Here is a 20,658-nt window from a genome sequence, read left to right on the forward strand (position 1 = left end):
TTAAATCAACAGCTATTTTTGAAAAACTCACCTGTAGTGTAATGGCATGTGCCATTTAGGTTTAACCAATGAAAATAATTAACAAAAGCTTGTGGCTAAATAATAACTATATCCATTGGAACACATTACATTTATTGTATTGTTTACATTTCCCTAAACGTAATTGTTTTGGACATACAAGGTTTCCGCCCGTCAGTGAACATATCATGGGGGCCAGTGTTGGTGTTGAATCACACAAATGTGACAATGAGCAAATCACATGTTTGATACATGCATCCTAGCCACCCCTCACACATCTGTACATTTACATGCATCCCATAGGGTTCAGAAAACATGCATTTGATACCTGCATTACTGCAGGAAAATCCATGCCGTCTAATATCAACCTTTCTAAGTTTCTATCGGTCACTGAAGCATTCAAAGATGTAAGCAATCGAGTAGAATGGCTTCATTTTCAAATGGATATCTCCATACACAGCTATGGCCCTTCCCCATCTTTGTAACAGGAAGCGCATCATCATTGGTTCACTGCATTTGGGCCCAAACTGCCATTTGAATCCTTTTTTACAGCCATCCAAAAATTCTCCATTTCAGTTTGACAAGCATGATTCTTCTTGTATTGTAACGCCTGCATTTTTTGTTCTTGGGCTTCCATGTTGTTTTGTCCTTTTTGTCCGTGTACGTTTTCTAGTTTAAGTTTTTAACGCTTGTTGTCGTGTTTACAGTGGACTAAGGAGGATGGGCTTCGCCAGGCCGCTGTAGCCAATCAGTTCATCCCGATGAATACCAACGCGAAAGACGTCCAGGAGATGAGAAATAAGGTAGGGCAGCTTTCTGATATTTGAAATGTTTGATTATTATCAGAGTTGACCTTCATTTGGCTTGCGAAATTCCCTTCTAGTAAATCGTGATAGCTGATGTCTGTCACTTTTATTTCTGAAGATTTCCCCGTTCTGTCTGTTCTCACAGTAAATGGTGCATTTAATAACAGTAAATGGTGCATTTATAATAGTACCTTTATCCAATGTCCTTTACATTAGATTTGTCTGTGTGCCGTCCCTCACAACACCCATTTTCATTTTCTGCCTGCAGATCCGAGAGCAGAATCTCCAGGACATAAAGACAGCGGGACCCCAGTCTCAGTTGCTGTGTGCTGGCTCCGTTGTGGAACGCGTCTACACCCAGGTCAGCCTTTACAAACATAATATACACCCATCTGCCACAGGACTAGCTGCTTCCCAGACACAGTTAACTAGACCTCCAACATATCTAGTTTAATGCTTAAATGGTTTGGTCCTGGGGTTTTTTTTTTTTGGGGGGGGGGGGGGGGGGGGGTTTAGCTCCTTCAATGCATGGCTTTCCGAAATTACGTCATAGGCCAGCCAAGTCTATGGACTTTTAATGTTTGTTTTGGGCCTAACGGGGAATTTTAAAGTTTTTATCCCACGATTTTGCAACCCTTTTTTTTCATGCCGTGTCATTAATTATCTAATGTAATGCTGGGCGCTACACTTCCTCTGCCAACCTGAGGGGGCAGAGCATCCTTCTATGCATGAGGAGTTCAAGCTTCTTCTTTTCACCTGACAGGGGGGAATTTCCCTGGCCAGACGTAGCACGTGGAGTTTAGAGGCCAGGAAAGTGTCTCATTCAAAGTTTTCAAATGTGTAAAAATCTTTTGAAAATAGCAGAACTACAATGCGACACATTGTGAGCTTGTAAATCGGCTACTTTCAAATGGCCAAAATGTTTTATCTACAAAGTAACTAACTAAAGTTTTCAAATTAATGTGGAAGGTCGCGGTTCGATCCCCGGCCGGGTCATACCAAAGACTGTAAAAATGGGACCTTAATGCCTCCCTGCTTGGCACTCGCCATCAATGGGTTGGATTGGGGGGGTCAAATAAAATGATTACCGGGCTCATATGCAGAGAACAAATTTCACTGCTGTAACGTGTGTGACAAATCGTACGACTTTAGGGGAATAAATGTATAATATTTGCCTCTGACATGTAATGGAGTCGAAGTATTGGAAATCGGAAATACTCAAAGTTAATTTACTTAGTTACTTTACACAACTGGTGAGGTCTGTAACTGTGGCATTATTCTTTGACTGCAGAGAGTGTCACTGTGGCAGGTGAGTAGTACTTATATGTAATGTGGGAGAGATGTGACTTCATGCTGCAGGTTGCGTCCACTGCCCTTCCTTGATTTTGCTGTTCATTTTTTTTAAAGTGCATTTTTGTCTTCTCTTTGATTTGTCATTAAGAGACGAGAAACGGTGTCATTTGTTCTCATTTTGGTCTTGTACAACTTGCACCTAAATCCCCTATACTGTACACCTCTCCTAAAGTCTTTTCTCTGTACAGTGCACTCACCTAAATCCCCTATACTGTACACCTCTCCTAAAGTCTTTTCTCTGTACAGTGCACTATACTGTACACATCTCCTAAAGTATTTTCTCTGTACAGTAAATCCCCTATACTGTACACCTCTCCTAAAGTCTTTTCTCTGTACAGTAAATCCCCTATACTGTACACCTCTCCTAAAGTCTTTTCTCTGTACAGTGCACCTAAATCCCCTATACTGTACACCTCTCCTAAAGTCTTTTCTCTGTACAGTGCACCTAAATCCCCTATACTGTACACCTCTCCTAAAGTCTTTTCTCTGTACAGTGCACTCAAACAAGACTGGCTCTAATAATGTGGCTTCCATGTGGATCTCAGACATCTTGTGTGGATCAGTCTATGACGTCAGTCATCTATGACATTGTTTCCCAAACAGTGGGTCGGGACCCATTTGTGGGTCATGGACCAATTGTTATGGGTCACGGTTCGAGTAAAAGAGAGAGAGATTAAAAAACCGAAATTAAAATAAAATAAATACATTTATAAAATTAAGAACTTGTGAAAATAGCTTTTTTCACTAGTTTGGATCCGGGGCAAATGTCCAATCTCTCTTTTGGGTCTCGCCCTGAAAGGTTTGGGAACCACTGCTCTATGATGTATGACACCTGCAAGGTTTCTGTCCGATTTGAACGCCCAAGTTCAATATTTCCAAAAATATATAAAACCACTGATCAGTTCCAGCCTAAAGCTAACCCGGACAGACAAACCGACACAAACAAACACACGCAGACCCTCTTCTAGCTGGATGGCTCACCCCCAACAGAGCCACAAAATAACAAATCCATATCTAAATGGTAAAAAAAAAGAAAATCCACATTTAGCCTATTTTAAAATCACAAGTGCAAAAAGGATTACAGACTTTGCATTTGGCTTTTTGAGTTCCAGTTTTGCATGATATGCTGTTACATAACATTGTTCTTCCTGGGGTATTCATTCAGATTGAGATTGCTGCTGCTTGGACATTGCATCTCTGAATCCATCTGAATGAGGGCAGACATCAGCAATTTGCATATTTTGCTTTAAATTTGCATCTTGCATCAATATGACTAAAATGTGCTTATTAGAACATGATTTAACACCTGATTATCATGAACCGTAGGGAGGCATAATAATGGTGAATAACTAGTGCCCCCCTGTGCGTGCAGTATGTCAATGTAACTCATTAGCTTGAGTGTTTGTCTGATCATTCCATCTCCAGCCCCCGACCTTTGTTTCAAGACCGCCTGCCCTATATTTTACTTTTGCACGTGTTTATGGGGGGGGGGGGGGATTGTGTGTGTGTGTGTGTGTGTGTGTGTGTGTGTGTGAAAGCGAGAGGAGGGAGAATATTGAGCGCATGAACACCTACTAGAGAAGAAGTAAATTGAATATTGTGGCTGTCAGGTGGAAACCTTGTATGTCCAAAACCGTTGCTTTTCAGGAAATGGAAAAAATAGCCTGTGCTCCAATGGATACAATGTGATTATTAAGTCTAAATGTTTATTATAAAACCCACAGACAGACTTAAAAGTCGTAAAATAAAAAAGATCTACAACCTCTAGTTGGGTTATTTTTGCTACTTTTTGCGTGACACTCCATTGCATGAGGAAGTATAGCGTTAATCAACGCTAAACGTTGAAATATGGAGATACAAGGTTTCGGCGACGATGTGTCAGTGTTTAAGAGCTGGGTTTACCGTTGCAGGATGCCCCTCTGTCTGACTCTACGGACACTATTGATGGCCTTGATGTGTCCGAGGGTTCCTATAGCCCTGCTAAGTCTTTTAGAAAGGTATTTATTTACTACTCCCTCCCGTCACCCACCATGGCCTGTGTATCCCTTCTAGTGCATCCCTGCCGAAGGTGGTGCTTTAAGCCAGGTCTTCTCAACCTGTGGGTCGCCAAATTATTTCGGGGGGGGGGGGGGGGGGGGTCCGACAGATTGTTTTCTATGTAAGCCAGAAGAGCTTATTGCTAATACAGAGCATATGGTTTTGCTTTGTGTACCAATCAAACCAACATTGAATCCACCTGTTCCAAAACCATGTCATAATCCTTAACGATTATATCTGGTTTCAGTAGTTATTTATGATGTATTTTCTTTATTGGTTAAGAGTATTGTAGCCTTCAATTTGTATTGGAGGAGGGGGGGGGGGGGGGGGTCGTGTATTTTTTTAGGGTTCCCCAGACCAAAAGGTTGAGAACCTCTGCTTTAAGCCACTGTTTCTCAACCAGTGGTTCTCGGACCATGGAATGATTACAGGTGGTTTAACAAATATATTGTACCTTTTGCGTTTCATTCCCAAACATACCTTGTCATCATAAAATATTACTAGTCCATACCCGTCTGGTGGGGATATGAGCACCCTACGTATTTGGGTTATGCACTGTGCGGAGTATATGAGGGACTGAATGTAACTTTGTTCAGGGTTGCTCTGGTGCTTGCATGTAAAAAATGTTGGAGCACCAGAAGAAATGTAGGAGAACCCAGTAAAATGTAAGGAGCAGCAATATTTAATGTAATAAAAACAATATAACATGAGCAATGGGCTATATGCACACAGAATAACTCTTCCTACTTCCGGGCCGGGCCCCGTCCCTACTTCCTTCACTGACACAAACACATTCAGAACCAAATGGGCACCCTGACTCTGTTTGACCAGAATGGAACAGAGCCTTCATTAGTATCTGTAGGGAAGGGGCCCAAGTTCTTTCCAAAATGGCGTGTATGCTTAGAGGCCATTGGTGAAAGTAGCCTTGCTGTCAGGGTGTGTTTGGGGAAAAGTCCATTGGACGTGCAATTGTAGATTAATTTGTTGAACCCACGGAGAGCAATGGGGTTGGTTGGTATTCAGTGCTTTAAGCACTGAATACTTGCTCATCATGCGTCATGAAATATACAGTGCTTAAATCACCGCTTCTGGTGGTGATTCTTTTTTTTCTTTTTTCTTTTTTTTTGCGGCTTACTCCTTTTATTGGTTTTTTGAATGGACAGACCATTCCCCAGTTCTGACGCAGCAGCAGCACAACTCAGGCACTTACATCATACTCAGGCAGGGGGGAGTGGGGCCGGGGCCACCCTGCCCCAGCACAAATTATCATATTCACATGGAGGCCATTTTCCTCTTACCTCATATTCGTGTTGGGGACGCAAGCATGGTTTCGTCTTCGAATTGAGTGACGTAGAGGTGGGCTGTGACTGGCCAGTCGCTGTGATTGACAGCCTACACCTAAACCTATCCCTAACCGTAACCTCAGTAAAACTATACCTAAACCTAACCCTAACCTCAGTAAAACTATACCTAAACCTAACCCTAACCTTAACCTCAGTAAAACTATACCTAAACCTAACCCTAACCTTAACCTCAGTAAAACTATACCTAAACCTAACCCTAACCTTAACCTCAGTAAAACTATACCTAACCTCAGTAAACTATACCTAAACCTAACCTCAGTAAAACTAACACAGTGGCGGGGGGCGTTTCCAAGAACCCGAATCCGAAGACGATTCCCTCCTCGTGTTGGGGACCCCCGCACCCCATACCCATAGAGCTAAGCTATAATATATCTAGAGAACGGATTGAGGAGCGACAGCCCCGCCCCCCACTCACTCACTTCAATGGAAGTTGCACAGTGCTGTATTGAAGCACCTGGAAGGACGACGAAGTCTTCCGGGAAGTACCCCTCGAGCGTTGATATGATTGTTTGGCTCCTCGCGCTGTTCTTGTGGTACCTCTGTGTCACGTCCTACATCACGATTCATTCATACATTTAACCTTGGCCCAACCCGCCTGCAGTACCAAACGACTTCAACGTTGCTCAGCCATTCTGGGAGCTTGCCCAAGTATCATTTATGATCAAAATGGCCGCCATGTGAATATGGTCAACAATTGCTTGGCCTCCTCGGGCAGGCTGAACTGTGTGTTCAATGTAATCTGATTTAAAGTGATGCATCTTTAGATTCTTTATGCATCCAGGGCCAGAGAGCTAGAGATAAGTTGAATCTTAAGTGCATTTGTTTGAATACCGGTAATTACATTTGTTGATGTCACTTGGATTTTCCATGTCCCAACTTATTTGTAATGGTCACAGTGCCTGGCGTAGCTGTAATCTCATTGATTTCAACCACTTCTATTTTGGGCAAGAATAGTCGTTGTGAACTTGTAGACTAGCTATTTTTGAGAATTCTTGAAAGTATAAAATAGGCTAAAGTGGTTAATGGCATGAACTGTTTTTAGCCAATAGATTGATTGACCGTAACATCTTTATGAATGTCCTGTGTGTTAATTGGGCTATAGAATTGTCTATGCTGAATTTGTTGATGATGTTTGTATTCATGTATGAATAAACAGCCTTTAATCTGATAATAGTATGTTTGGCAATTGTAGAATGCTCAACGGTTTGTTTTATTTAAAAATTTTCATCCTTAATTTGTATGACTTGAACATATTCCATGTTTAAGATTTCTACATCTGTCTCATGCTGTCCCCTTTTGGTCTATCCTCTGTGTCTCCTGTAGGGGGAGCTGGTGACGGCCTCCAAGGCCATCATCGAGAAGGAATACCAACCCAGGGTGATCGTCAGCAAGAAGGGTCCCAACCCCTTCACTAAGGTCAACGACCAGGAAATGGAGGACTATTACAAAGAGGTGGAGCAGAAACAGAAAGGGAATGAAGGTAAACGAGACTATTATTAAAGTCTCACTCGCAGGGAAAGTAGAATGCTGTTCTCCAACCGTTGCTTTTGATGTTTAGAATCAGATTCAGAACAGGACACAGTGGCAGGTTGTCCGGATATGTTGGCTGTTTTACCTTAACCCATTTAGACCTGAGTTAAAAAATAGCAGACCTACAAGCTTGTAGCGCGCCACTCGGTGGTGCGCTATGAGCTTGTAGATCTGCTATTTTTCAATAGCTAAATTATAACTGGTTTAAAACACCAAAAGGGGTTCCCGCTTAAAATGGGTTAAACTAGGATTTGAAACTAGAATAGGACATACAATAGAGCTGAAATGGAACATTTATGTAACATTTTAAGAACATATCTACGGTGTATTACTTCCTGCAATACCAAATATGAATACTACTAACCCCACCCCATCACTGTGATTGGCTGAGACAGGCGCAGCTCCTGCAGTGCCCACCGTTGTGTTCTGCTTGCTTATATTGTTTCACTCTGAAATAAGTCACTGTACGGAAGTTAGACACTTAATAACCATTTCAGCTCGTCTGTCAAAGCCAATTTGGCTATGTATATCTGTAGGAATAAAATAATGTGGATAGTATACTAGTTATTACTATTATCATTATTAGTAGTTAGTTACTAGGTCTAGTTAGTGGTAGTAGTTCTTGTTGGGTAATAGCTTAACATTAGTTGGTCATATGACCCTTTTAATAGAATGATACGGTAGGTCTGCCAAAGTGTGTTGCCCTTATGTAAACACAAAGTCCCCCCCTTAGTGCAGAGACAGGACGCTGATCAGAAGGTGGATTCAATCACTAGCGGCGACATGCCGCCTGCCGAGCCAGAGGAGCCCACCAGTAGAAAAGCATCCGTTTCCACTGACGGTGGAAACACCTCTGTCTCCAATGCCACTGGAAACACCTCCGTCTCCACCCACACACCTCAACCGCAGCAAGAAGGTTCCCATTCGGAGAAGCCTCCCTTGCCGGTTGCCCCTTCCAGTACCCCGGCCTCTGTGGAGGTCTCCTCTCCCGGGGCTGACGTAGCCCAAGAGAACGTAGTAGACACTCCCCAGAGTCCTGGAGACCAGGGTCAGAGAACGCCAGAGTCCCCGCACAAGGAGTTCCACTGCGCCGTACTGGAAGCTCTCACCAGAAAGCAGTCGGTGGGAGAGGAAGTTGAGGCCTGCCAGGCTTCAGGTACTCCATGTGAAGCGTTAGTCATGTTCAGCTTTGGTCCTCCGCTTCCCTTCCTCCCTGTCCCAGCCCTGGACCTGAACTACCTCCTGCTGCACTGGGATGTCTGGGGATCCCCTGCCTGTTGTATCCTCTCCTTTTTCTTGGGCTTTTGGAGTTTGCTGTCGTTTTGATTTACCACCCGCGGTGCAAACACCCTCCAACCAGCAGTTGAATCTCCAAAGTGTTTGCTTGATTTGCTTCCCCATCGACTCGCTTCGTGTACTCCTCAAAATGCATTAAGGGGGAGTCAAGAGTATTTGAGGCGCATATCTACTCAAATATTCTTCTCCAGTTTGATTGGATGAGAAGTTGAGGAGAGAGGACTGGGAGATGTAAAGCAAAAGCAACTACATTTTGAGATTGAAGTCACTCCCTTTTTCCCTTGGATACCCCCTTCACTTAAATTTGAAACCTGTTCTTTTAATAATGGAGCCTTAATTGTGTTTTATAGCAGTCAAACGATTGCAGAATGTTATGGGTTGATTTGAACAAGTGGTGTCATATTTATCATGGACATGTATTCATTGTCATCCTCTTTGATGTGGTATAGGAGGGGTGGAAATGCTTGTTGGTGTAGTTACAAATTAACTATTTTTTCTACATGTCCAAATCAAGCCTCGACTTCTTGGATGCAAAATTACTGACACAAAAACACGGATCTGAAAAGCTTGATTCTTGGGTTTCTTTGGGTGTGTTTTGAGATGTTTTGAAAGGTGGACTTAACTCCTGGGCTATACTTTTGTGTGTACAAAGTTTGTCGCACCCAATTAAGGCTTGCTCCTCCATTTCCTTTTTTTTTTTTTACCTGTGTTGAAGTGATTTTTGCAATTTGTTGGGATCTAATGAGTGGCAATATGTTTAATACCAGAATTTCTGGAGGTGTTTGGTTTTAATCCCTCAAACATATTTAGCCTCTGTCAACCCACTTTTCAAATTCATTTGAAAACATACGATCTACAAGCTCATGCGACGTTTTTGAATACCCAAAGTATATAATTGGGCTTAAGAAAGTTGTTAAAAAGCCCATTTGTGTAGTGATTTCTTGTGTTTATTTATTTATTTATTGTGGGTAGGCAGTTTCTTATCGTTTGTTCTTGTTGACCTCTCAGAACCAGAGCAGCAAGTGGAGCCTGAAGAGGAGGTCAAAGGTCAAAGCCCCACTCGCACACCTCCGAGTACGCCAGTGAGAGCGGAAGAAGAAGAAGGTAGGTTGATCTGAGGACATCTATGGCCTGGTCTGGCTCTTCCTTGATTTCCCAGGTCCTCTGGCATGGTAGTTTGGGGCCCTGGTCCATCTGCTTCTTGGTCTGGTTGTTTGTGGTGGTCTGGTCTTTAACAAAACTACTCCAGGTGCTGTGCTGTGTTTTAAGTAATAACAGACCAAGAGGATTTATTTGTATAAGGGGAGATGGGGAAAAGCACAGGCTTACGCAGTAATCACAAGTGATGTTAAAACATAGTTAGTGGAGGGATCTCTTGGATAGAAATATATATTTTTTGATAAACAGTATATCATTTTAATAGATTTTCCAATTCTTCACAAATATAAATAATAAAACAAATATAACAATCCGTCAATACCATCAAGTAAGTAGTTTAGTTTGTTCTGTATAATACATCATAACCAACCATACAAACCATGATGACACAATATTACATATAGCTCTAAGGTGTACAGATCACACAATCACCTGGATATCTTTATAAGGTATAGTGACTCCAATGACTGCAACAGAATGACAAACCATAACATTTAAGTCCTCCAGGGTCTTCTTTTTTTTAGCTTCCCTTCTTGGTCTTTATTACTATTGGATTACACCTAATGCATATTATTATATCATTCCTGATGATACGACTGTCCCTGAAAGAGCTTGGAGAATAGCTTGACATGGCATATACATAAATAATAATAATCGTTGATGTCGGGCAGAAACCTAATATCTCCATATTTCAACATTTTCTGTTTGTTTCTTTTGTTTTGTTATATCCTACTTTATCATACAAAAGTAGTGAAAATAGCAGATGTACAAGCTCACAATGTGAGCTTGTACACAGTCTTTTCACTATTTAAAAACGTTTTTTTAAATATAAAAGGAAAGACTTTGGACATATGAGATTTCCACCCCGACAGCAACGTAATGTATTATCTGTGTCACGGAAATGTTTTTGCACTTAACCCTGTATACGTCATCCAAGCTATTGGTCGGTATCAACCAGGTGTAATCTAATAACGGAAACCTTATTAAAGATTTGTGTCTGTCTGTGTACGGTTTCTTCTCTACCACTTCACTTCCATTCTCCATCTTTTTGGGGGGTGATTTCTTAAGAATGGTACTTTCTATCCATTCTTTATTTATCCTGATCTTTGGTGGTTTGGACTCTATTTCACGTTTTTATAATTTTTTTAATTAGTTTTAACACGGTGGCTGTGGTGGTTTGACCTGCATAGACATTTGTTTCTACTTGTGCTTTTTTTTCCTTCTTTGTGGCTGCGTTTACAAATCAGGAGATGGAATTACAAAAGAGTACCTGTTGCCATAGTAAGTACGTACTGTTCCACTCTCCTCCTCACCCTCTCACCTCCATGTTTTCTGTTGGACCATTAACCCTTCCCTTGCATGGCTGCTCAGTGCTCTTCACTAACCCCACGGGCTGGGTGGGGGTCCTCGATCCCCCCCACCCGTCTCTGACTGACTTCTCGATCTGTTTCCTGGTGTTGATGGGGGTTGTTTCAGATCCCCTCCTTTCCCGGCGATCCCCGTATGATGACGTTGCACAATGAAATATCTGATGTACGAGGCCGAGCTCACAGCGTGCCTTAGAGCTGGTAGATCGGGCCATAGTCAGTCAATCCTTTGCCTTCATTCACTATCACTATCACTGTGTGCAGTGAAAATGGCTTCCTCTGTGAATGCAAATTCATAATCAGAAAAGGGAGATGTATTTTCCAAATTACACGACTTGCTTTTACCGCCTATGAAAGTTATAAGTTGGGGATAACTTTTAACGTGAGGCCTAAATCACATCGATTAATCGTGTGCTATACAGTCCCAACCTGGGCAGGAGTGGAGTAATCTGAAACAAATCTCACAACCCAAGCTCTTGTGTTACCTCGCTTTTCTTCCTGGCGTCGACCTGACTGGTCAAATTAAACCCACGTGTATTGTGCATAACACACATCTTTACCGGTCTACATGAAAACCTACAACTTTGTCTCAAAATGTGAAAATGTGTTGACGTTTCCTTTTCAGATGAGGCCTTTAACAGGTACATCAATGCTTTTACTGGCGTGTGGCTTTAGAACCAAACTTGCTCTTTTGGCTTTGCTGAGAAAATGCTGTTGGTTTAGCTTTAATGGTTACGGCAGCCCGGAGCTTGGCTGTGTGATGTGTAGTTTGGATTTTGTCTGTGTGACATACCTTTTTTTTTCTGAGGCGTTGGGTAATTAAAACAAACTATGCTTTCATAAGTATTTTAACCACTTATTTCCTTTATACTTAGTAAACTAACTAATACTTAGTTGACCAGGCTCTATAGTTGGTGTGCTTCCACCCACCCTACACAATGTGTCTTTGGCAAAAATAGCTGATCTACAAGCTCTCAACGTGTTGCATTGCGACGCTTTGTGAGCTTGTAGAGCTGCTATTTTTAGAGAATTGACCCCAAATAGAGAGAGACAATGCTTCAAGTGGTGTTTGGCTACATGACTGAGTGTGACGGGGAGTTTTGGGCAATCATTTGTCTGCAAGACAAACAATTAACTGAGCGAGTTGTTTTGCAAATGACTTTGCAGTGCGTGCCGTGATTGTATATGTGGTGGTTTGGATGCGTCTCACTAGGCCTTGTGGATGTGTCGAGTTGTATTTTAACATAACTTGAAGATCTTTTGCATCTGCTGTTTTAATCTGTTGGCTGTGGTGCACTTAATATAAAATATCGCATAAAATCCAGATTCATATTAAGTCATTCATTCAGGCAACCATATTATATTATACATTACACATTTGAAAATCAGAAATTCATTTTAAATACTCATCAATAGGTTAAAAAAACATATTGTATGGAATCATTAATTCAGCTAAATTGATCATATAAATATAGAAATAAATAGATTACTTTGCATTTATTCATATTATCCAGTGTTCTACCATGGCCACAAAGGATTCACATTTGTAATTGGCAGGAGGGTGTGCATTAATTCCGCTCCCATTTAAAATGTGTAATAACTGTATTAATCGTTATTTGAGCTACCATAGGTATAGTTGCAATACAAATCTAGTAAAGTATAAGTTGTGTCTATTTATTGCCAAGTGATTTTAGCTAGTGCTATCCATGACTCAGACAGCTTGTACCAGGTTGCTTGTTTGATCTCTTGGCCAGGGCTCACTTGTAAAAGAGATTGCATTCTCAGTGTGACTCACCTGGTAATATAATAATGGTAAAATAATGATAAATGGTACAAAGTATGTAAGGTTAATACGTAGGGAGCATATTGCCTCAAATAAGAATTCATATTTTAACCTTTGCACATGGCCATGCTAGTATAAGACGAGGTCGTACACAATTTTTGGGTAACCAGTAACCATTATACTTCTTTTCCTTAAATAGTATACTTTTTATATTAAAGACACCTTGGTAATTTATAATCTATATCACCTGAAAATGTAAGTTTAGATTCTAATTGCATTCATGGAATTAAAATTAACATTACTTGCAGGATGAAGTGCATTATGTTCTTTGACCTGCATGATTAATGTAGTAATGAGTTTATCTACTCACAGAACATAGATTATCTGGCCTCTAAACTCAAACTTTACTTTAATAATTTGTTTTGTTTGTACACAGGGTGCAAATGAACACGAGAACAGTGCTCATTAAGTTTGCCCTGCATAAGTGAAGGTAAAATAAACCAATGCTGTGTGTGCACCAGCACGCATGATGAATCAGACATATCATGTTTCAAGTCATAAAGAGACATTAATGCAGACTATGGACAAAAGAAAGAAATGTAGCTTATTTTTCATAGGATATTTATTGGCGTGGAATGGCTATTTAAGAGTTTTTGTTTTGTTTATTCTATGTAGTTCTTGTGAAGTATGTTTTCTTGTTCCTTTGGATGTTTGTGCTGAGAATGTGGAAGGGCCACACTTGTTAGTTGTTGAAGATTGCATATTAAAGCATATGTATGTATTTATATGTGAACATGTTAAGTGCAGTGGGTCTCAAGCTGGGGTCCAGGTACCCTCAGGGTTCCTTGTGGGGGGTTCCAAATGGACCCATGCAGGTCCGTCAGACTTATGAGGGTCCTTGAAATGAAGACTTTAGAAAACCGATATATTATGGCTAGTGGTGTTACTACGGAGTCTGCTGTCACAAGTGGAATAATGTACGTCAGCTAAAATCACAACAGATGTTTTGATTTAAAAAGTGACATGAAGTTGTGGAGAGAAGTAAGTAAGTAAGTAAGGGTAAGTAGTTGGTTCATAGTGTTTAGCAGCTTCATTGGTAGACCGATAGACAGATAAGTAGTACTAGTCAACCCTCTCCTTTGGCTGCACCGGTGCCATATGCGAGTGCGACTCCAAAAGGATTTGAACTAACTAGCCCTCTGCCATGTCCCTCTACAGAATCCTTGCCGGAGCAGACCTTTAAGGACGAGAGCGACGCAGCCACCCTGAGGCAGACCCTCCCAGACCTGACCCCTGACGACCCCTCCGACGCCCCTGCACTTCCTGCCGAAGACCCCGCCCCCGACACCGTTGCCACAGAAACGGCCGAGGGGGAGGAGCCAGCCGACACCGGCGAACAGGAGGGCGACGAGTCCCCGAGCAAATCGCCCTCCAAGAAGAAGAAGAAATTCCGCACGCCTTCCTTCCTAAAGAAAAACAAAAAGAAAGAATCGTAGAGTGGTCCTCAAGGCCTGGCCTTTTCATCTCTTTAATTAGTTTTATTTCCGTCTGCTCACCATTGTACCCTTTGAGCAAACCACACTCACACATGTTGAAATGTATATGCTTTTTTTTTTCTTTTTTTTTTTGTCTATGGCAGTGGATCTCAAATGTTTTAATTTCATGGACCCCTGTAACTCTGAGGGTGTTGAGCCACATGGTCCCGTAAAGGTCCATTTGTACACTCTCTGAGTTACAGACCTGCAAGGATCCGTTTTGATGCCCCTCAAGGAAACTTGAGGGTCCCTGGACCCCACTTTGAGAACCACTGGTCTATTATGGCATATTAACTTGTTTAGCGTTTGCCAATTTTATATGCAGTGTAAAAAGGGTCAGTTGCTCCAAGGTTCTAATGAGCAGTGGCTTTTAGTGGTGAGTGAGAGATGCATTCTGTCTTGTCCAGTTTCCACTGCGTTTTATGCATGCCAGCTACTAGGAGCCCATACACTTGATGTGAGATTTAGGTTTTTATTGCCCTCATTTTTTTTTTTTAAGAATATTACTTAAACTGTTGGTAACCACTAGAATGTATCGGGATTGTAAACGCGTAAAAAAGTAAAGTGTCTTTAAAAGTCAAAAAGGATGCAAAAAGAAGCTTTTGTCTGATTTAACTGGTGGCAATTTATGATGGTGATGACTACCAAATTGCTTATTTTATATCTCATTGGATTAAGTTAATGTGAGCAGATCATGAATGTCACAATAGATATTCTTTGATGGATTCAAATCTAAAATGCTTGTACGCATATTTGTTGTTTCATATTCTCCACACTGGAATCTCAGTGACTTGGGTGACCGTAACATCTTTCACCCACGATCAGTAGGTGAAGCCACCCGGGCCGTGACATAGTTGGAGCTGCAATCTGTCCTAGCCAGGATCCTAAGCCGGGTCCCCCACGTGAGATCCACAATTGTTGTGACCGGCGAGCAATACAACCAGTAATGGTCCTGCCCAGCCTACAGGGTCCAAGTGTCTCAATAGAAGAGACCTTGTGTAAATTATATTTATACTTTACCACACAGATTGGTTAAAATTAACAAACATAAAAAATGATTGCAGCTTTTAAGTCACATTTATGCTGTGAACATTGCTCTAGTCTACAATTTCAGAGACTACTTCAAATTGCAGTTATTCTGCCCAGCAGAATAACTGCAATTAGTATTTTCATGGCCAACATTGCAACGTGTGTGATGGTGATTCTAGGTGAAACTGCGTTTGTGTTTAAAGTTTTCAGTGCAGTAGCACACAATGCTGTTCAATATGAAGGAATGTGTTCAAGATTCTCTTGAATTAAACATGTCCCCTATTCCTTTGAAGTCCTCTGAGCTTGGTTCAGCATCTCTTGGACCCCACATCCTTCCCCTTGACAACACGCATGTCTCATATTGGGCCTGTACTAACATTTATTTTGTTTAATTTTGTTGTAGAATATGAAATCTAGCTATATAGCGAACGAGCCATTATGACTTGCTGTGAGAGAGCACTGCGAACCCGGTTTATTTTGAACCCTTTAGAATCCCAATGCTACCAGCTCTGTTAGTACAGTATATCAAAGTTAATAAACACATGTAACTGATTCAATCACTATTCCAATGGTGTATGACAGTACATATTACAACCACTCATTATGGAGTGTCCTGTGAAAATCACTGCAGACAAAATGAACCTCAATAAATTGCACAAAAGACACTACTATGAACAATTTATTTGCCACGTGCAACCTCTGGCATAAGTGAAAGATGAGTGTGAAAAGTTGCTGGGCATTCAAATTGAACGCAAATGTCAAACCCCGATATGCATAAAACATTTTGGGCCCATATAACCACATTCAACTTGCTGTCCGTATTTGGGCATATTGTAGGTGAATATTATCAAGATGATCTACAAACTCACAACTTCAGTGGTTAAGCTGTGCCGATCACGGTCAGTGAATTCCCCTGGGCCACAGTGAATGAAGTCAAGTCATAAATCTGATATTAGAATCCATTAGGCCTTGTGGGAAGTACCACCTAATAATGGGATGATTGATCAAACCTGGGCAATGTTAAGGTGCATGTATACAAACGACATGCAAGCCTGAGAGAGTCTGATTCATCAAGGACCGTATACAGTCCTTGTATATAACAATGCTTTGAGCTTGTATTGTTTTATGTATTGATATAAGACGGTAACATACATCCTAATTTTAATTTTGTGCTAATAATACTAAGGTTCCTTTATAGTCATGGTTTTCATTTGAGTCATCCAGATTCACAGTTATTGCTGATTATAGTATTCTCTGAAGTGAATCCCATTTAAATGTGTTACATCATTATACCATATATAGTTAATACCACCACCTCTTCTTTCATGGTTCTGTTTCTTTTTCATTTGTGAATAAACATTACCTTGAAAAGTATGCTTAAACGGAGTGCAGGTACCTTATTTCTACTTATTAGTGGACATTAGTAGTTATCTGAAGTGCAATCATTGCATCTTTTGATTGGTTGATTGAATATATGTATGTGTGTGTGTGTGTGTGTGTGTGTGTGTGCATTAAACACTCCAGCCCTATATACATTTTGGCCATTTGAAAATAACAGATCTACAAGCTCACAATTTTTACACATTTGAAAACTTAAATGGGACATTCTGCATAGTGAGTACTTTCTACTGTTGGTACCTAAGGTAGTCCTACATTTTGATGCCAATACCTTTTGTACTCTTTTACTCAAGTATACATTTAAAACTCTGGACATTTACTTCGCAGGAGTTCCTACCCTAAGCACTTTTAAAAGTTAAATATTGGCTAACTTCAGAGGGTAGCAGAGTAATGATGTAAGTAGCTGCTTTGTTTTTATTATTGGCTTTTGTTAGAACAATGTGGAGTATGTTAGTCAATGTCTGTTGATTTATGTATGGGAACCACTGTGGAAATAAGTGACTTTTTTTTAACCTTCAATTGACTTTAACCTTCTTTGCATGTTGGTTGCAAGCAATTACATAAATTAAATCAAATCAAATATAATGGATGAAACTTTAGAGAATATTTTGTAGCCAGCCGCTCAGTCAGGAGTCAGGACCCTATTATATTATGTGACTGAGTGCTGTTAAAGACAAAAAGCTCCGTATTTGGGCATAGGTCTGGGGACACGTCTCCATAAAAAAAGATGTCTGTCCTTGGCCTCCTGTCACTCTACGTCTAAAAGTAAAATGGAGCCCCACCTAAAAAAAATCACACTCATGTGAAGTGAGGGGCGCCTTTGTATCATGATCATGTATGTTGACAGCGATGTACGGAAGAACTTTCGTCATAAAAATCCAGACTTGGCCACACACATGACGTCACAGGCGGAACACACAAAGCCGGGCGTTGGAGGGGCTAGCCCCCCTCAAAAGGCTCTAAGAGATGGTACGTCAAAGTCCAACATCAATGCAAGTTATAGGGTCTGTCAGGGAATCCACCACAGATACTTTATAGATAGACAATCATATACTGTACATCAAAACAAACGGTGTCTGAATGCCTTGCCTTCGTCCCCAAAGAGGGAAATTGTTAGAGAATGTATTGTATATCTACTTGTAGAACTCGTGTTCCTGTTCATCCTTCTTGATAACCGCCTTGTAAGCTTTCTCAAAGTCTTTGGCCAGGATGATGTATCTGTTCTCACGCACTGCCAACATGCCAGCCTCCTGGCAGATGGAGTTGATGTCGGCCCCGGAGATCTTGTCTGGCCTGGCCACACTGTCCTCCAGGTCCACCTCTTCAGACAGGTTCATCTTGCTCGTCACGGTGGTGAAGATCAGGCGTTTCTGTCTGCGGTCTGGAAGGGGAAACTCAATCTTCCTGTCCAGACGTCCAGGACGCAGCAGCGCCGGATCCAGCGTGTCTGCCCTGTTGGTGGCCATGATCACCTTGACGTTGACGTTCTGGTCAAAGCCATCCATCTGATTGAGAAGCTCGAGCAGGATTCTCTGGACCTCCCTGTCGGCTCCGGTCTGTGCATCGAAACGCTTCGTGGCGATGGCGTCGATCTCGTCGATGAAGATGATGGCGGGGGCGTTCTCCTTTGCCAGCCTGAAGACGTCGCGCACCATGCGAGGTCCCTCGCCCAGGTACTTCTGGACAAACTCGGAGCCCACGACGCGAATGAAGGCAGCCGTGGTGTGGTGAGCCACGGCCTTGGCCAGCATGGTCTTGCCACAGCCCGGAGGCCCGTACATGAGGACGCCCCTGGGCGGGTCGATGCCGATCTGCTTGTAGAGCTCAAAGTGTGTGAGGGGCAGCTCCACGGCCTCCCTGACCTCCTGCTTCTGTATGTCCATCCCTCCGATGTCGGCGTACATGACGTCAGGCTTCTGGTCGGACGTCAGCATCATGATGCTGCTGTCGGCCTCCGGGGGCAGGACGTCCACCAGGGCGTTGCTGTGCTTGTGCAGGGCCACGGAGGCGTTGGGCTTCAGCAGCTCCCGGTCGATGGTGCTCAGGATGCGCACATAGTAGTTGGAGCCCGCCGTGGAGCTCACGATGGCCGTGTTCTGGTCTATGGCCTCCAGGAACTGGCCGATGACCAGCGGGATGCTCTGTATCCTCTTCACCTCCTCCTGGGCGTGGCGGTACTCCTTCTTCAGGTTCTTCTGTTCGTCCTTGATGTACTCCTCCTGCACCTTCAGGAACTCCAGCTCCTGCTGCAGCTTCTTGAATCTGCTGTAAACATCCTCTAGATCTTCGGGATCCGGCGCTAGAATGGACAGATCCTTATGATATCTGATCACTGCGCTTGACATTTCTACAGCAACTAAAACCTACATGTCGGGTTCATGTGTGACCTGCGCCTTATATAAATGTAATTTGTGGTGTCATGTGACATCACCAGCATTGCCCAAATATGGTGCCAACCCTGGCAAGGAATGTGATTTGTGCCGGAGATGTTTCTTCTTTATTTTCTGCCCTGTTGGCTCATTATTATCCCCCCCTAATTCCCATTGAAGTCAATGGCAAAGTAAATTACTATGACGTCATGTAGTTGATTTACTATGAAAACCTACAGTTCCCGTTCGTTCGTTGCGTGCCTCCACATGTTTCATATATAACACGCCCCCATATATTATGGTCACACCTCGTGACATCATGGAGACCCTTAGATCTCCATATATGGTTGTCAGTCCAACCACTGGTTGCCGCGACTCAGACTCGCAAATGAACCAAGTTGGTACAACACATGGATCTCCATATGTGGAGCTGACTATCATCACCTTGATCTCCATCTATGAAGATCACGGCACTGACCTCATCAAACCCTGGATAGCCATACCTGGTTTGACATACTAGATCTGAATGTATGGAGCCGTCCAGAAACTCTACATTTGACCTCACTGACACCAGATTAATAGTTTAACTCCTGCTTTTCAACTGTGCCGTATTAAGAAGCTCTGCTGTTACAGTGCAACCTCGCCCTTTAGGGCGTCTTACTGGTAGTGGGTGCAGCATATCAACTCGTCGAAGGCACTTCACACTAGTGTGATTTCTTTTGGCCCCTATGTAACATCATGTGGGTACATCAGGTGGAGGTCTATCATCACCATACGTAGATCATCATCATACTGTACATGGCGAGTTACTCGAACCCCAACAGTTTTGTTTTTCTAGCTACTTGCACAAACAGAGTGTGCAAGTATTGTTGTCGGCCGGACCGAAAGTGGTACGTGTGGTAGGCGTGGTTATAGTTGGCTGTTGATGGTGATGTAATTAAGGTTATAGGTTTCAGGTTACATACATACGTTACCTTGTACCCACCCAACATTGAAACATATCTTAATTATAACCACTACCAGTGCCAAGCCTACCATACATGCCACTTTCGGTCCAGCCGACCACAGTAGCCTACTACTTTCAAGTTACATAGCCTACATGTATTTTATATTAAAGGGTTTATTTGTTGTTTTAGTATTTAATTTCAATATTTTACAGAGGGGCTGATAGTAAGTTCGTAGAGGTCGACTCGGCAGTAGGCCTACTTGCGCGCTCTACGAACGGAAGTAGGCAGTTCTAGTTATTATTGTGTGCTCGTATCATACCGGAGCTAGCTCTAGTCTGGACATAAAGCTGGTGTGAATCTTTCAGAGGAATGTGATGTTTTCCCACAGGGTCATGATGGGCACACAGTCACAGTCAAGAAGCATTGTCACAGCAATATTCCACTTTCTCAGGGGGTTCTATTTACGGGTGCATTTGGTTCCATCTCCATGTGTACATGGGGGTCCTTTAAAATTACGTTTAATTAAGTTTGAGAACCACTGCATAAAATAACACTACTGCTGGGGGAGTCATTCTTTTTAGCCACCATTAGAGGCGCTGCAAGATTTTCACTTCAAACTCTCACGACTCAAGTCGCTCTTTAATTTGAACTTTAACCCAGCCAGCAGC

The 20,658-nt window shown here is 42.2% G+C and overlaps 2 protein-coding genes across 9 annotated transcripts in view; one reads left to right on the plus strand and one right to left on the minus strand.

The window, feature by feature from the left end:
- The window catches only part of add1 (adducin 1 (alpha)), a 40,334-nt gene extending 23,676 nt beyond the window's left edge, over positions 1-16,658 (plus strand). Inside the window, exons 11-18 of one of the 8 annotated variants that reach the window (XM_080756222.1) lie at positions 726-821; positions 1,093-1,185; positions 6,902-7,058; positions 7,842-8,264; positions 9,413-9,508; positions 11,555-11,570; positions 13,149-13,202; positions 13,931-14,069. In XM_080756222.1, coding sequence (XP_080612348.1) covers positions 726-821; positions 1,093-1,185; positions 6,902-7,058; positions 7,842-8,264; positions 9,413-9,508; positions 11,555-11,570; positions 13,149-13,200 — 933 coding nt within the window. In that variant the 3' untranslated portion in view covers positions 13,201-13,202; positions 13,931-14,069. Of the gene's footprint in view, positions 1-725; positions 822-1,092; positions 1,186-6,901; positions 7,059-7,841; positions 8,265-9,412; positions 9,509-10,809; positions 10,848-11,554; positions 11,571-13,148; positions 13,203-13,930 lie in introns of all 8 variants that reach the window. The other 7 variants (XM_080756223.1, XM_080756224.1, XM_080756227.1 and 4 more) reach the window with 7 other exon arrangements.
- Positions 16,659-17,807: 1,149 nt separating this feature from the next.
- On the minus strand, positions 17,808-19,019 carry LOC308309623 (26S proteasome regulatory subunit 6B-like; the record flags this gene model as incomplete). Its single annotated transcript, XM_080755534.1, has 1 exon — positions 17,808-19,019. One exon carries the CDS (start codon positions 19,017-19,019, stop codon positions 17,808-17,810), a length of 1,212 nt encoding a protein of 403 aa, XP_080611660.1.
- Between the last annotated feature and the right edge of the window lie 1,639 nt (positions 19,020-20,658).

Source organism: Protomyctophum bolini (assembly GCF_963924005.1).
Source record: "Protomyctophum bolini genome assembly, chromosome: 22".
Taxonomy (NCBI): domain Eukaryota; kingdom Metazoa; phylum Chordata; class Actinopteri; order Myctophiformes; family Myctophidae; genus Protomyctophum; species Protomyctophum bolini.